At 37.9% G+C, this 16,194-nt stretch overlaps 1 protein-coding gene and 1 pseudogene across 2 annotated transcripts; one reads left to right on the top strand and one right to left on the bottom strand.

Annotated features, from left to right (window-relative positions):
* Positions 1 to 4,221: 4,221 nt before the first annotated feature.
* Positions 4,222 to 12,641, top strand: PCLAF (PCNA clamp associated factor). Of its 2 annotated transcripts, XM_005894534.3 has the most exons (4): positions 4,222 to 4,371; positions 4,677 to 4,757; positions 5,874 to 6,036; positions 11,401 to 12,605. In XM_005894534.3, exons 1-4 carry the CDS (start codon positions 4,326 to 4,328, stop codon positions 11,444 to 11,446), a joined length of 336 nt encoding a protein of 111 aa, XP_005894596.1. In that variant the 5' UTR covers positions 4,222 to 4,325; the 3' UTR covers positions 11,447 to 12,605. The 2 variants fall into 2 exon arrangements, with proteins under 2 accessions (XP_005894596.1, XP_070234168.1); XM_070378067.1 differs by lacking the exon at positions 5,874 to 6,036 and having other exon boundaries at positions 11,401 to 12,641.
* Positions 6,045 to 7,389, bottom strand: LOC138989462 (eukaryotic translation initiation factor 1 pseudogene; annotated as a pseudogene).
* Positions 12,642 to 16,194: the final 3,553 nt, after the last annotated feature.

Below are 16,194 nucleotides of genomic sequence, written 5' to 3'. Positions count from 1 at the left end.
AAATAGGAAAAGGAGTACGTCAAGGCTATATATTGTCACCCTGTTTATTTAACTTATATGCAGAGTACATCATGAGAAACGCTGGGCTGGAAGAAACACAAGCTGGAATCAAGATTGCCGGGAGAAATATCAATAACCTCAGATATGCAGATGACACCACCCTTATGGCAGAAAGTGAAGAGGAACTAAAAGTCTCTTGATGAAAGTGAAAGTGGAAAGTGAAAAAGTTGGCTTAAAGCTCAACATTCAGAAAATGAAGATCATGGCATCCGGTCCCACCACTTCATGGGAAATAGATGGGGAAACAGTGGAAACAGTGTCAGACTTTATTTTTCTGGGCTCCAAAATCACTGCAGATGGTGACTGCTGCCATGAAATTAAAAGACGCTTACTCCTTGGAAGGAAAGTTATGACCAACGTAGGTAGCATGTTCAAAAGCAGAGACATTACTTTGCCAACAAAGGTTCGTCTAGTCAAGGCTATGGTTTTTCCTGTGGTCATGTATAGATGTGAGAGTTGGACTGTGAAGAAGGCTGAGCGCCGAAGAATTGATGCTTTTGAAGTGTGGTGTTGGAGAAGACTCTTGAGAGTCCCTTGGACTGCAAGGAGATCCAACCAGTCCATTCTGAAGGAGATCAGCCCTGGGATTTCTTTGGAAGGAATGATGCTAAAGCTGAAACTCCAGTACTTTGGCCACCTCATGCAAAGAGTTGACTCATTGGAAAAGTCTCTGATGCTGGGAGGGATTGGGGCCAGGAGGAGAAGGGGACGACAGAGGATGAGATGGCTGGATGGCATCACTGATTCGATGGACGTGAGTCTGGGTGAACTCCAGGAGTTGGTGATGGACAGGGAGGCCTGGCATGCTGTGATTCATGGGGTCGCAAAGAGTCGGACATGACTGAGCTACTGAACTGAACTGAACTCTGTAAGCTCGAGGGAGGAAAACAAAACTAATAAAACAGGTGCTGGGATTTGGCTTTGATGACCTTCAATATGAGTTCTCTATTGGTTTTTAAGAAGTTAAAAGGTGCGTATATATGGGAAAGGTGCATATTTATATGGCTTGGTTTCCCTGGTGGCTCAGAGGTTAAAGCGTCTGCCTGCAATGTGGGAGACCTGGGTTCCATCCCTGGGTCCGGAAGATCCCCTGGAGAAGGAAATGGCAACCCACTCCAGTATTCTTGCTTGGAGAATCCCATAGACGGAGAAGCCTGGTGGGCTACAGTCCACGGGGTCGCAAAGAGTCGGACACGACTGAGCGACTTAACTTTTCACTTTCATATGGGAATCTAGAAAGATGGTACTGATGATAAATTACTTGCAGGGCAGCAGTGGAGACACGTAGAGAACATAATTGTAGACACAGTGGGGGAAGGAAAGAGTGGGAGGAATTGAGAGAGTGGCTTGGAAACGTATATTACCCTGTGTAAAATAGCGAATGGATATTTGCTGTATGATGCAGGGAGCTCAAACCCGGTGCTCTGTGACAACCTAGAGGAGTGGGATGGAGTGGGAGATGGGAGAGTGGTTCAAGAGGGAGGGGACATATGTATTTCTATGGCTCATTCATGTTGATGTATGACAGAGACCAGTACAATATTGTAAAGCAGTTATCCTCCAATTAAAAATGAAATTTTTAGAAAAGAAGTTAAAGGTTTTTCAACTAAAAATTACCAGAGTTAAGGATCTTTTTGCTACTCCCTTCTCCTCTGGGACAACAAACTGGGGAAGATTTAGCCAGCTTTCTCTGGAAATCTGATATATTTCATTGGTCAATTTAATTGACTGGCTTTGTGTTACATGTATAGGCTTTTCATTCCCATTAGGCTATTTATACTAAATAATTACATTAATTGGATGTTGTTCCTACTGTATGTTAGTTTTCACCTATATAATAAAAATCATATGTGTGTTGATTTATGTTGAGATTAGACTATTTTATTAATTTGAAAAATATATGGCTTTCTCATTTAAGAAAGACTGGATTTTCATAAATTGTGGGTACAAGTTTTGTTTCTTCATAGAAATCTGCTACATTTAATACAAATTATAACTTATCCAGATCCTTTACCTGTTTTTATACATGTTCTCTTCCCATTACTAGAGGAATAACTTCTTGAAGACAGACTAACTTAAGCTTTTTGTACAATAGGACATTCTAGGTCCTCAAGGATAAAAATGTTCTTTTTTCACAAGGAATATGTTATTGATTGTACTCTCTATTTGTAATGTATGCAAAGTAAAGCCATTTATAATATTACCACTTATTAAAATAAATTTATACCTGAGCAAAGTAAGCACACCTATTTAATATGCCTTAAGGATATTCGTTTGTATAAATTTAGGCAGAAATTTCATCTGTACATACTACAACTTTCTTAATGCCTTAGGCCTTTAAATTTTTCAGGTTCACGCTACACAACTCTCCAGTTTATTTAACGGGAACGGAGAAGCACTTTTCCAAAGCAAACATTTAAATTAAGAATTTTTGAGTATCACTGCTTTTTCCCCAAGTTTTTACTCTAATATGTCTCCTTTCTTATTATAATTGGTGTTAAAAAGACAGACATACAAACAGATACAGTAATACGTAGTTTGCCTCTGTAAAGATATATTTGCAATACTTTTAGCAATTTACTTGGCATGTTGACTAAGAGAAAAGACCAGCAGATTCTCTATGCAGCTCTAATCTCTACAAGGATCTGGGAACTGGGTAATTCAGTCCTTTATAGAAGCCACTTAACTGAAAAGGAAATGGTGTGCATTGAAGAAACATTGTGTACTGAGAGGGGTCTGATGTTAAAGAACAAGGAGGGGAGCCCTGGGGCTTGTTGATTTTTCTGACAGGACTTTGGCTGTAATCTTAGTCTCTAAGATTTAGATAAAGCTACAGATAATTTGCAATACCATCCCTCCCATTATAATGTTAATTTCATCTGCTGTCTAGATTCTCTAATTCAAAAACGTAAAGTAATTGTTGATTCTTTTAAAGCACTAAGTAGCCTTTATTCTGAAAGTTCAAGCATAATTTATTGGAGAGAATTAATGCCATGCTTACACTTTCAGGGTTGCCTTTCAAGTGTGGGTTTAATAAAGTACATCCTAAGGCAATTTCATCTGATCAGGTTTTGTGCCTGGTCTTCACCGTGTGAAAATCATTCCCAAGGTGTATTGTAAGTAATTAAGATAAGCATAGGGATAGAAAATAATAGTTATGAGTTCCTAGTCTAAAGTCATGTTCACTACGTGTCACGGATGTACCCTTAACAGATGTGACATATTTTAAAGGAATTCTGATTCCATATAGGTCTAGGGAAAATGTTTTATTATTATAATAATATTTCTTTTTATGTAGGTACATTGGCTCAGGCCCTAAAGAGTCTGCCTGCAATGTGGGAGCCCGAGGTTGGATCCCTGGATCCGGAAGATCCCCTGGAGAAGGAAATGGCTACTCACTCCAGCATTCTTATGGGGAGAATCCCATGGACAGAGGAGCCTGGTGGGCTACAGCCCATGGGGTCGCAGAGTCAGACACGACTGAGAGACTAACACTTTGACTTTTTAAAATATACAATTTGCTCAGTTTTTTCTTGTTTCACACCATCCTAGAAAGTTTCATTAAAAAAAAAAAAATTATTCCTGTAAATAGAGAATTCCCTAGCAGTCCAGTCTTAAGGACTCGGGGATTTCTGCTGCCTGGATTCGATCCCTAATCCAAGAACTAAGATCCCATAATCTGCACCTCCTGGCCAAGGGGGGAAAAAATCATCCCTGTAAATAAACTATATTAGCGTTTGACCATTCCATAGAGTTTTTTGGTATGGATGCTGTAGAGAGAGTTCATGCCTGAGATGTTAAAAAGTCCGCTACATTTCAGGAGTCACTTCCAGGAGTGAGATTATGGATTTAAGACTGTAGTTAACTTTTGAAGAAATGTTGGAATTCGCTGTCTTTCCCGGGTTTTCTTTTCTAAGCAGGCTGTTTTATCTAGTTCACAGTCTTAGCACGGATCTTAGCACCCAACACACAGGGCATCCTAGGAAAGCTCCCTGGCACCTCCCACCTAAGGCGGGTACGAATCACAAGCTTCTACAAGTTGATGGACGGGTTGACACTGCGCCCAGCCCCGCCGTGACCACTGGACACTGGCGATTGGTTGCGCGTGAAAGGCGCGGAACCAATGGGAGTGGCGGCCTGGGAGAGCCGGTGCAGCGCGCGGGAAAGGGACCAATATAAACTGTGGCGGGAGATTCGATTTCTGGGCCTTGTCCCGTGAAACATCTTCGGCTGGAGAGTCGGTTGCTCGCCTCTCGAGTTCGAACATGGTGCGGACTAAAGCAAACAGTGTGCCTGGCAGCTACAGAAAAGGTGAGGCAGTCGGGCACAAATGTGGAGGGCAGGTGGTTCTCTGGGCAGCTCTGCTTTGGGCAGGAGAAGAGGGGGCCTCCCCTCCTGTCCGCCAAACTGGTCCAGCCCGCCAGGAAGCAGCAGCCTGTTCCCTTTAACCAGGAGGAAGAAACGGCGAGGGCAGAAGAGGGTTATCTGCTGTTCTGGATCGCGGGGCTCTCCTCTCTAATCCTTTCCAATAGGCTGGGTCGGAGAGTGTGGTGAGAACGTGACTCCCAGACTCTTCGTGCCCCCTTCTGAATGCCCTCCTTTCCCTCTCTCCGCAGTGGTGGCTTCTCGAGCCCCCAGGAAGGTGCTTGGTTCCTCGACTTCTGCAGCTAATTCCACGCCGCTTTCCTCAAGGAAAGGTAAAAACGCCCCTGCAGGCTCCTACATGAACCCTCTCAAAAGGAGATCAGGCCAGGCACGGCACCACTGTTCCCCATACCCACCGCGGAGTTTCTTTTCCTGAGATCCTCACCCCACAGAATTTCTTCCTTCCTTGCCTTTTGATGTAATGAGCGAGCCTTGGTCTCTTTGGCGGGCTGGGGTAGAGATGGAGGGGTCGCACGGTCTTAAAAAATTTCAAGCCTTGGGTTAGGGACGGACACACTTTCTCTTCAAACCTGTTTTTCTTTTCTGCCTTAGCGTTGTTATTTTTCTTAGCGTTGTTATTTTTCTTAATATTTACAACTGGACTTTTCTTGTATGAGGCTACTTAAGCACCTGTTTACTAGAATTGAGAGGAGAGTTGACAATGCTAATCACGTTTTTGTTTTCATTTCTGCATATTGTTCTTTGTCTTTCCTATTACCTTCCTTTCTTCCCCCCCCTTTTTTTTTTAAGTTTGGTGTCAGTGTGTGTGTGTGTGTTCCAACCTTGCAGCTCCTAATTCTGTTTTTGGGACATTAGGAGGGAAAACTGGGCCAGGGAAAGAGCTTCACATTATTCCTTCTGTGCTAGGAGAGGTTGAGAAAATACCCTGCCATCTGGTGTCTCTCATTCCTTTTAGAAGGAAGTTCAGCAGTTTGGAAGATTATTTCTGCAAGCTCTAGTTAAGAACATACAGGAAAAAGTGTGTCAAACTTTAGTATGACAGTACATAAGACTAACTGAATAGCTCTGTTCATGGACAAAATATGAAAAATATTTTCTGGTTGTAAACATCTTGTTAATGCTATTTTTCTAGGGTAAAGAATACATATAATAATGTTCTACATTATATTAATGTATAATGTACTATTGACTGAATACAACTTTATCATGTCATATTTTAAAATTCACTTTAAAGATAGATCCCTTTAACTTTGCAGCAGGAGCTGCAAGGTTGGAACACACACACACACACACTCACACACACACTGACACCAAACTTAAAAAAAAAAAGGGGAAGAAAGGAAGGTAATAGGAATATCCTTTAGATTTGATGTTAAAGAATGGAAATTATATTCTTAATTTTTATTTAGTTCTGTTTTATTTTATAGCTGAAAATAAGTATGCAGGAGGGAATCCAGTTTGTGTGCGCCCAACTCCCAAGTGGCAAAAAGGAATTGGAGAATTCTTCAGTCTGTCCCCTAAAGATTCAGAAAAAGAGAATAGAATTCCTGAGGAGGCAGGAAGCAGTGGCTTGGGAAAAGCAAAGAGAAAGTAAGTTTTCATATTCTGAAGTATAAAGAAATACTTATATTCTTGAAAATAAAAGACAACTAAATATTGAGTAACTTTAAATTTTCTCTTTGAGGAGATAAGAAAATACAAACCAGAAGTTTTTTAAACTATGCTAACCTCTTATTATGTCACTCCCAAATTTCAAGCATCAATGAAAGGTACTATTTTTACTCATTTACTCAAAGAGGATCAGTTCCCATTCAGATGACAAGTGCTACTTTATTAACCATGAACTTCTGGTCTTTATTCTCTATTTTTTTTCTATTTTCTATAGTCCTTTTTATTTTCAAAAAATAATTTCCATGTTGGTTTACCTTGATTTGCATTAACCCCACCTTTCAAAAAACTAGTAGTCCAGCTTTCATAGGAAATATATAACCAATGTGGAAAAGCTGGGAAATACAGAAATCCCCATCACTTAGAAACAACCAGGACTAATACCATGGTATATTTTCTTTACAACTTCTCTGTAAATACATAAGAATACTTCAAAACAAAACAACATGGGGATAAAACTGCACACATGCAGAGTTCATTGTATTAACTTTTTAAGAAGATACTTAAATCATGCTTTCAAGCTTTTTTCTTTTTTTGCATGGCTCTTTTCAGTTTATTGCATGAAGGAGTTACACTAGTCCAAGTTAAAAGAAGATCCCAAATGGTTACATTATACAAGCTGTGAAGTTTTTAAACTTATGAAAAGGGACAGAAGGGAAATTCTACTCATTGAAAGGAAATCCTCACTTAAGCTTCAGTGAGCCAAAAGCTCTTAAAACCCATGAACCTTCAGCTGGTGGTCCTTAGCCAGTGCAATCTCTACCAGGAACTGGCATATGTTCTTGTGCTGGTCACCCTGTAGCTGAATTACTTCTCCATATTCTGGATGCTCAATTACAGTACCATTGCAGGCAAATTTCTTCTTAAACGCCTTCACTAGTTCTCTTTTTATTGTAATCATCAGCAATCCCTTAGACAGTAGTAAGGGTCTTCCTGCCGTTTCTCCGTTGAATTTTTATATGGATATAATCCTCAGTGCCAGCAGGAAGCAGATCATCACCCTTACTTGCATCAGCAAAGGGGTCGAAAAAGCAGAGGGTTCTGGAAAACGGACATAAGATATGATTCCTTTTCCTCAGTGGAAACGGCCTGTGGAAGGCAGCGGCGGGAGAAGGCGGGCAGTGGGTACCAAGCCTTGGGAAGTGAGGGGCCTCGAGCGGGAGGCTGCTGAGTCCTCGGTGGCGGCTCAGTGACTGGGGCTGCTTTCAAGCTCTTAATGTCAGGAAAATGTTCATGATAAATGTTGAGCAAAACTGGATTCAAAAGTACAGTCATTATTGCATAAAAGACATGTATATAAATACACCAAATCTCTGTACAAAATATACCAAATATCATGAATGATGTCACTGGGTAAAAACCTCTCCTCACACTCAGCGCTACCAATTTTCAACAACAAACATATTTTAAGAATCTGGGGGAAAAATACTTTTAGGAGGAAATAAACAAGGGAAACCTGCTTTTTAAATAGATTTATGAGAAATAGTGCAGACTCTCTAAAGAGTGTTGAAGTTTTCATTTCAAAAATAAATTATTTGACTGGAGGTGGGGCGTGGTGAGTGTGGATGGTATGACATCACTGCCATTGTGAAGCCTTCTGGTTTAAGACCCTGCTAGATACCTCCCAGCACCAGCCAGGAGCAGGTGATCCTCCTGGGCACCAAGCAGCAAGCCGGCCCAAGGTGGAGTGACAAACATGGACAAGTGGGCGGTGGCCGGGCTCACGCTGGGGCTGCTGCTTCTGGTACTGCTCCTACCCAAGCAAGTTTATTCATCCGTTCCTTTAACCAGCACAGAAGGTCCTCCAGTCCAAACCACAGCGGTCAGCTGTGCCTTGCGGTCAACAGCTAGTCTTCTTGTTGTCTTGCTTGCCCTTCTACATCTCTACCATTAAGAGACTTGGCCAAGAAACATCTAGGTTTACCAACCCATATTCTAAAGCCCAGTCCGCAAGGCATCTAGAAATTCTGTGTCAGGAAGAAAATGAGAAAGTCTTCATCAAATCCATTAATTCTACCCCTTATTTTATTAAGGCAGAAAATGTTGAGAGTCTCGAATTGGATTAGTTTAAAGAGCATCTGAAGGATTTAAGCAGATAATGACAGCCAATACTAAATCTCCTGGAGTTTCATTATAAGAATGGAGACAATATCAGGAATTAATGATGTGATTAAATGTAACAAGAAACATGGACACTTCAAACTGTACCTTGCATCTAGATAAGAATAATTGCATCTTCATCTAGAGAAAAAGGATGAGCTATGAAATGGAGATTCAGTTTTCATTTTGGTTCAAGAACTCTAGAAGGTAAACAATTAGGTGATGCAAAAAGCATCAGTGATTCTGTTTACGATGTACACTGGAAAGAATCAGCAGTTATTAAATCCTCTGTGTATTGTTTCAGCAGTCCTGGTTTAATGCTGATACACTCTCCATAAGGTTTTACATTGTTTTCATTGTTCTCTTGGGAACTTAACTCTTTTCCTCTGGGCTTTTGAATTTGACTTTGCATTTGGATTTCTGTAATAACTGAGATGTTCCAGGGCAATAATGGGTTGGAATATACTATAAATCCAAACATAGGTAATCCCTGCATATGTACTTAAAAGTCAAATTACAGCTATTTCCTGTAACACATTCTCATCCAACAATAGTGCCAGACTAGTTTAGCTAATTCTGGTCTCTTAACTTTATTCCAAAGATTAGAAGTGCATTGACTTCAAACAATCTTAAAATATTGCTTTTTATTTCTGCATGTACTGAATAATTTTTAAAACCTAAAAATTGATGTTTTGAAGGCATGTTTGATAAATTTGGAAATTAAGAGGCAAATATATGAAGGAAGTGAAAAATAATGTGTATTAGGTAGTTGGGAAGTGAAGACTGGAAACTTGCCTGCATTAAATTCATAACTGTTTTGTGCTTTCTGTAAATACACATTTATATATTAAACTTGATGAATAAGAATAGCTGCATGTGGAACACTTTTTACATCAGTCATTATTTTTAGATAATTCTAAACCTAAGTGGACTTGATTCTGGAAAGTAAAACTTTAGAACTGCCTTGATGTATAGAAATCTTTTTAGAAGTAGAAATCATTGGTTTACATGTTCATACAATGATGCTTAAATGATAAGTATTCAATACTTATAGTACTCTAAATAAATTTTAACCAATATTTGTCATCTTTAGAAATGTAAACAGGAACAACAGACCTAACATCCATCTCAAGTTATGTGAGATCCATGTGTGTGAATGAACACACTCTTACTTCATATCTGAACACTGTACACCTATTTTGGATTGTACATTGTGTTTGGATTTGATTTGCATTGAACACAGCTAGATAAAAATAAATGGTTAAAGAGAAGTTTTAAAAAAGGAATTAACATATAAAAATGATATTTTTGCATCTAAAATTTTAAGACAATATTGTTCATAAGATCATTTAGTAAATTATTATTGAGTGCTTACTATTCAACCTATGAGATATTTAAAAGGAATGTCAAATTCTGGAGCAGTAGCTGAACTTTATACTTTGTTGTTATATCACTATTATCATTTCTGTTAAAATCAACAAGAAAGAGGATACATTTTTGGATAGAGTTTTTTTTAACAGACTTGTTATCATGATCCTAAAAGTCTCTTTTAGGATCTTCTTCTCATTTACTGGCACCATTCTTCCTTATTCTTTCTCATTCTAATATGAACAAACTAACAGTCAATATTCAAGAATATTCAACAATCCTCTTGAATTATTTGTGACTTCAATTAAAGAAATAAAATATTTTGCAATATAGCCAAATATGGCTATACCATTGATCATCATAGCAATAAAACCTATATTGCAGGTTTCCTATCATACAGTGAAAGGTTATACATATAGTCTCATAAAGAACTTTGATCCATAGTATAATAAAATCTGTGACATAAAACTAGGTAATGGAGGTTTATCTTATTGCTTTAGGCCTCTTTCTTAGATTTGTTATTGTTTGAGAGTTGCATTTATCCCTTTATCGTAAATCAATTGATTTGTAAATTGATAGTAAATCAAAAAGATTGACTTTTTTCTCCCAGTTTTACTGAGACGTAATTGACAAACAGCACTATGTAAGTTTAAGGTATACAGTCTAGCGATTTGACTTACCTACATCATGAAATGATTACCACAATAGGTTTAGTGAACATCTATCTCATATTGATGCATTAAAGAAATAGAAAAATTTTTTCCTTGTGATAGGAATTCTTTCAATAGTTTATTATTGATTATAAATAGAAAACTATCAGTATATCAGAAGGACTTCTATTATAATCTCCCTAGTTCTTTATCTGGAATATGGCTACTCTTATGGCTTTATTATTCTCACAAAGGCAGGGTAAATTTCCCTGTTGCATAGGGGAGAATCTGAATCAAGAAAAACTGTCTTCTTAAAACCTTAAATCAGGTCTTTGAAGAAAAGAATTTTGAATTACAATAGTGTTCATTTGTTAACTTCATTTCATTTCCAGGAAAGTACAATGAAGACCTCTTGGTAATGTAATAGTGGATGAGTCAATGGTAATGTTACACCAAGTCAGAATATCCTTGTTTTAGCTTCCTTCTTTCACCTTCTAGCTCTATGTCTAGATCTAATTTGAAAACTGACTGTTTTAGGATAGATCTCACAAATCTTTACCAGCTCTAAAAAATTCTGATTTAAAAATTTTAATTGACTTTTTCTCTATAAAAATTATACTGAGTACCAGAGGACTTCGGGATAATGTAAGTTGTTTTTCAAAAGCTATGTTTACCATATGCCAACAATACCATTTGGGCATTTTCTAACTAGATAATACATTCATAAATTCCAAAGGATATACAGTCAAATATGACAACTTGCTGTTTTCTCTGTTCCAGTGGATTGGTTGAATTTTTTTCTTTCTATTATCACAGAGTTCTTGCTGAAGGATTATACTGCTTCATCAATCTACTTAACACATTGAAAGAAGATATTATAGAAATAGAGATTCCCTCTTAAATAAAAATGGCAACATATTTTAAAGGAGAAACTGACTTGGCAAATTAAGAGGCAAAATAGATTAAAAATTTTTGTCACTTTAGTATTTGGAATCTGTAGGGATTTGTCAGTTTATGGGAGTTTAATTTTCTCTTATTTCTAGTCACTTGACCAGATCCACTGCACTGTTAATGTTCTTGATTTACGTAAGTTTTTAAAAACTATTCATGTTTTGTTTTTAAAACATTGGACTCAGGTGACTACTGAAGTTCTCTTTTCTTTCCACAGAGCATGTCCTTTGCCACCTGATCACACAGATGATGAAAAAGAATAGAACTTTCTTATTCACCCTTGACTGTTGTCTCCTGTTTACTCTGGTATTCTAGGATGTAAATTTGCATAAATGTATTCGTTCCAATTAGTTTTGTTGAGTAGACATTTAATTTAAAAAATGAGGCTTACATTTAGTTATTCAAAAGCAAGTAGTTATGATATTGGAAAGTTTGTAAGATTAATTACGGTTAACATAGTATTTGGTTTCCTTTACCTATTATTAAGCTTTTTCTTGCTAAAATTATTACATGATATTCTAATTATGAATCTGCTATATTTGAGATTTGCTTAGATCTTTGTACCGTTGCCATTTTATTGGCATTTGATTATTGGAATGATGCCATATTTTTCTTCCTTTTATTTGCTTTAAAAAAGCAGAGGTAGATTTTTGCACATTTAAAAAGTAATGTTAATTAAACTGAACCTATACCCTTTTTAAGAAAGGGGGCCAAAGAGGCAATGTTGCAAAAATCTGGATGGCTGTCTACTTTCTCCTTAGAAAAATTTACAGGCAGTTTGGTCCTAAGGTTTAAAGAATTAATAAAGCTTCTGAAAACAACAGCAAAAATATAAAATTTTTTTTATATTGGAATAGTGGAATTCCATAGTGGAATCAGACAGGAAAATTACATAGACTACTTTAAAAGAGAGGAATTTCCCTAGAATATACCTTTGGTTTAGTGTCATAAAATATTACCCTTTGGGCCTATGCTTTTAAAGTTGGAAATCAATAAAACATGAAAGACAGATCGTGCCATAAACCCAGAACTGTCTAAAGTCCTTAGAGCTACTATCATGCTTTTCAAGATAACCAGGGGTATAATCGAAGTGGATATAGTAGTACTTAGTAACTGATATTTTTCTTCCTCATCAAGCGTTTTGCTCACTGACTTCCTGTTATCAAAGTTAGCCATGTTTAACAGACATACTTTTCTGAAGTTTGTTTTTAATAAATGAATACTTATTTTCATAAAACTATCCAAGTGTGTGCTTTCTAAGATTTTATCCTGCTAGGTATTTCTATTTTATTCCTTCCAAATGCAAATCACTGTACAGACCTGATTTTATGAACTTCCAAAGTAAGTCCTGATGACTATAGATTACATTTTTTGCTTAGATATTAAACATACTGTTACTGAATTGGGACCAGAGTTTTATCCTAAGTTCTTCCTTGATAATTAGGCTTTTGATGGATTTGAAACCTGATTTGCTGTTTTTCATTGATGGAGAGAGGAACTTGATGGAAAATGTGTCTAATGAAGTCTAATTTTGATATATAATTGTTTCCCAAAAAATTTGACCTAAAGAAACTGCAGTCTTTTCAAATACAATCCTTTCAAAATATACAATTGTTAGTGATGTCTAACTATATTAAGGAGGGCATGGAAACCCACCCCAGTATTCTTGCTTGGAGAATCCCATGGACAAAGGAGCCTGGTGGGTTACAGTCCATAGGGTCGCAAAGAGTTGGACACAACTGAAGTGACTTAGCAACAAAGCGACTTTATTAGGCAGACTTCCCGGGTGGTGCAGTGGTAATGAATCCAGCTGCTAATGAGGAGATGCAGGGTTCCATCCCTGGCAAGAGATGCAGGTTCGATCCCTGGGTCAGGAATATCTCCTGGAGTAGGAAACGGCAACCCACTCCAGTATTCTTGCCTGGAAAATTCCATGGACAGAGGAGTCTGGCAGGCTACAGTCCATAGGATCATAAAGAGTTGAACACGATTGAGCATATAGCACATACATACAACTTTATTAGTCAGAGGTCTCATGTCATCTGTTTCCTTGTCAAAGCTTTTTTAAAATGTAAATTGTCAGTTTAGCTCCTTCTAAACATAAGTATGATCATTATGGTGTGATCACTCAGCTAGAGCCAGACATCCTGGAGTGCCATGTCAAGTGGGCCTTAGGAAGCATCACTACAAACAAAGCTAGTGGAGGTAATGGAATTCCAGCTGAGCTATTTCAAATCCTAAAAGATAATGCTGTGAAAGTGCTGCACTCCATATGCCAGCAAATTTGGAAAACTCAGCAGTGGCCACAGGACTGGAAAAGGTCAGTTTTCATTCCAATCCCAAAGAAAGGCAATGCCAAAGAATGTTAGAACTACTGCACAATTGTAGTCATCTCACACACTAACAAAGTAATACTCAAAATTCTCCAAGCTAGGCTTCAATAGTACATGAATGAAGAACTTCCAGATGTTCCAGCTGGATTGAGATAAAGGCAGAGGAACCAGAGTTGCCAACATCCGTTGGATCATAGAAAAAGCAAGAGAATTCCAGACAAACGTCTACTTCTGCTTCATTACGTTAAAGCCTTTGTGTGGATTGCAACAAACTGGAAAATGGTTAAAGAGATGGAAATAGCGGACCACTTACTTGCCTCCTGAGAAATCTGTATGCAGGTCAAGAAGTAACAATTAGAACTGTATATGGAACACCAGACTGGTTCAAAATTGGGAAAGGAGTATGTCAAGGCTGTATGTACTGTCACCTCGCTTATTTAACTCATATACAGAGCACATCATGCAAAATGCCGGGCTGGATGAAGCACAAGCTGGAAACAAGATTGCCGGGAGAAATATCAATAACCTCAGATATGCAGATGACACCACTCTTATCGCAGAAAGTGAAGAGGAATGAAAGAACTTCTTGATGAAGGTGAAAGAGGAAAGTGAAAAAGCTGGCTTAAAACTCAACATTCAAAAAATGAAGGTCATGGCATCCGATCCCATCACTTCGTGGCAAATAGATGGGGAAACAGTGAGAGACTTAATTTTCCTGGGCTTCATCATCACTGCAGATGGTGACTGCAGCCATGAAATTAAAAGACGCTTGCTCCTTGGAAGGAAAGCTATGACCAACCTAGACAGTGTATTAAAAAGCAGAGACATTACTTTGAATTGATGCTTTTGAACTGTGGTGTTGGAGAAGACTCTTGAGAGTTCCTTGGACTGCAAGGAGATCAATCCTGAATATTTTTTGGAAGGACTTAGGCTGAAGCTGAAGCTCCAATACTTTGGCCATCTGATGTGAAGAACTGACCCATTGGAAAAGACCCTGATGCTGGGAAAGATTGAAGGCAGGAGGAGAAGGGGACGATAGAGGATGAGATGGTTGGATGGTATCACCATCCAACGGACATGTTGACTCAATGGACATGAGTTTGAGCAAGCTCTGGGAGTTGGTGATTGACAGGGAAGTCTGGCATGCTGCAGTCCACAGGGTTGCAAAGAGTAGGACACGACTGAGCAACTGAACTGACTGAAACATAAGTACAGGCTCCCTGTTTTACGCTGAAACTGAATCAAAAAATGAAATGTATATATTAAAAAGATAAAGTAAGTTTTAATTTTGTACCCTTCTTCACAAAGTTTAACCTGGCTTTTCTTTTTGAATGGATTATTCAAATAATTAGTGTTAAATTCCTGAGCAAACAATGACTAAAGCTACTGTTCTGGAATTTTTGAATGCTAATGGAATTTGTGAGGTTCATACAAATTATGTATACATAATTTCAACAGGCAGATAATACTATAATGAAAATTATAGTCTGCTCAGGTTTATTTATGAGATGACAAATACCATTTTTTTAAAAAAAGCAGAAAAATAAAGCCTAAACTAACTGAACTTTTCCCATATTATATATACACTGCTTCCAAATCTCATCGTATGTTGAATTCTTCATGCTAACTCACTTTTGGAAAAATTGAAGATTCAGCTGAGTCTTAGTCCAGCTAACATTGTTGCAATGGTTCGTTTTACCTTTGAGGATAGCCTATGGAGGTGGGGAAGATTTTCACTGAATTCCCCAAAACTGGGAGGAGCGTTAGAAGCTATCTTATTCACCTCAAGCTGCCTATAGCTTTTCAGTAGATGGACTGTTTTATTAGCTGGCAGTGCTAATTGAAAATGCTATGAGTTAAAAATTTGATTTTTGGACTTTCCTGGTGATATAGTGGATAAGAATTCACTTGCCAATGCAGGGGACAAGGGTTCAATCCCTGGTCTGGGAAGAGTCCACATGCCTCAGAGTAACTAAGCCCATAACTACTGAGCCCGCTTGCTGCAACTACTGACACCTGTGCACCGGAAGCCTGTACTCTGCAACCAAAGCCATCATAACGAGAAGCCCATGCACCACAATGAAGAGTAGCCCCCAAATGCCAACCAAAAGAAATTAAAAAAAATTTTTTCTTTACTCCCCTCCTGTTCTTGGTTCTATCCTTGAAATAACAGAACAAGTTTCTCCTTTCCAAAACAACCTTCAAGTATTTAATAATAGTTGTTATATCTTTAGCCTTCTCTTCCTAAGTCTAAAGATTATATTGCTTATGTCACACGCATCCTAAGTGAGTTTCTGTAAGTCCCTAGTGCAGGGGGCCATGCCTTGTGTGTTGTATATTGCTTAGGCAGATAAACAGTAAATCTAGCTTTTTCTTCTAACTGATACCAAGTATTCATTAATTTTGGTATCTTTATGTTTGTCTATTTTGTCTTTTGTATTCGGAGATGCCAATGGAAGTCTAAGAATATTTGAATATTTAAATATTAATCATTGATTAACAATATTGGGTTTCCAAAAAATAAACATTAGATAACCTAATTCTTTCTTAAATGATTACAAAGGACAATTTAAAAAATGACAAAAAGCTTTGAAGAGATTGAGAAAAAGGCTAGAGGTATCTTGTATTGATCTGAAGGATGGAGGTACACTGTTGACCTTGAAGGCTGTTTGAGATCT

The sequence above is a fragment of the Bos mutus genome, chromosome 10 (genome assembly GCF_027580195.1).
Source record: "Bos mutus isolate GX-2022 chromosome 10, NWIPB_WYAK_1.1, whole genome shotgun sequence".
In the NCBI taxonomy this organism is placed as follows: Eukaryota; Metazoa; Chordata; class Mammalia; order Artiodactyla; family Bovidae; genus Bos; species Bos mutus.
The sequence above is the reverse complement of the archived record's forward strand: the minus strand, read 5'-3'. Positions and strand labels throughout refer to the sequence as shown.

Bases quoted from the DNA above. Each gene is read 5' to 3' on its own strand.
- PCLAF (XM_005894534.3), top strand. From the start codon at position 4,326: ATGGTGCGGACTAAAGCAAACAGTGTGCCTGGCAGCTACAGAAAAG. The intron at 4,372-4,676 runs GTGAGGCAGTCG...CTCTCTCCGCAG, and splicing joins GCCTGGCAGCTACAGAAAAG to TGGTGGCTTCTCGAGCCCCC. The intron at 6,037-11,400 runs GTAAGTTTTCAT...TTCTTTCCACAG, and splicing joins TTGGGAAAAGCAAAGAGAAA to AGCATGTCCTTTGCCACCTG.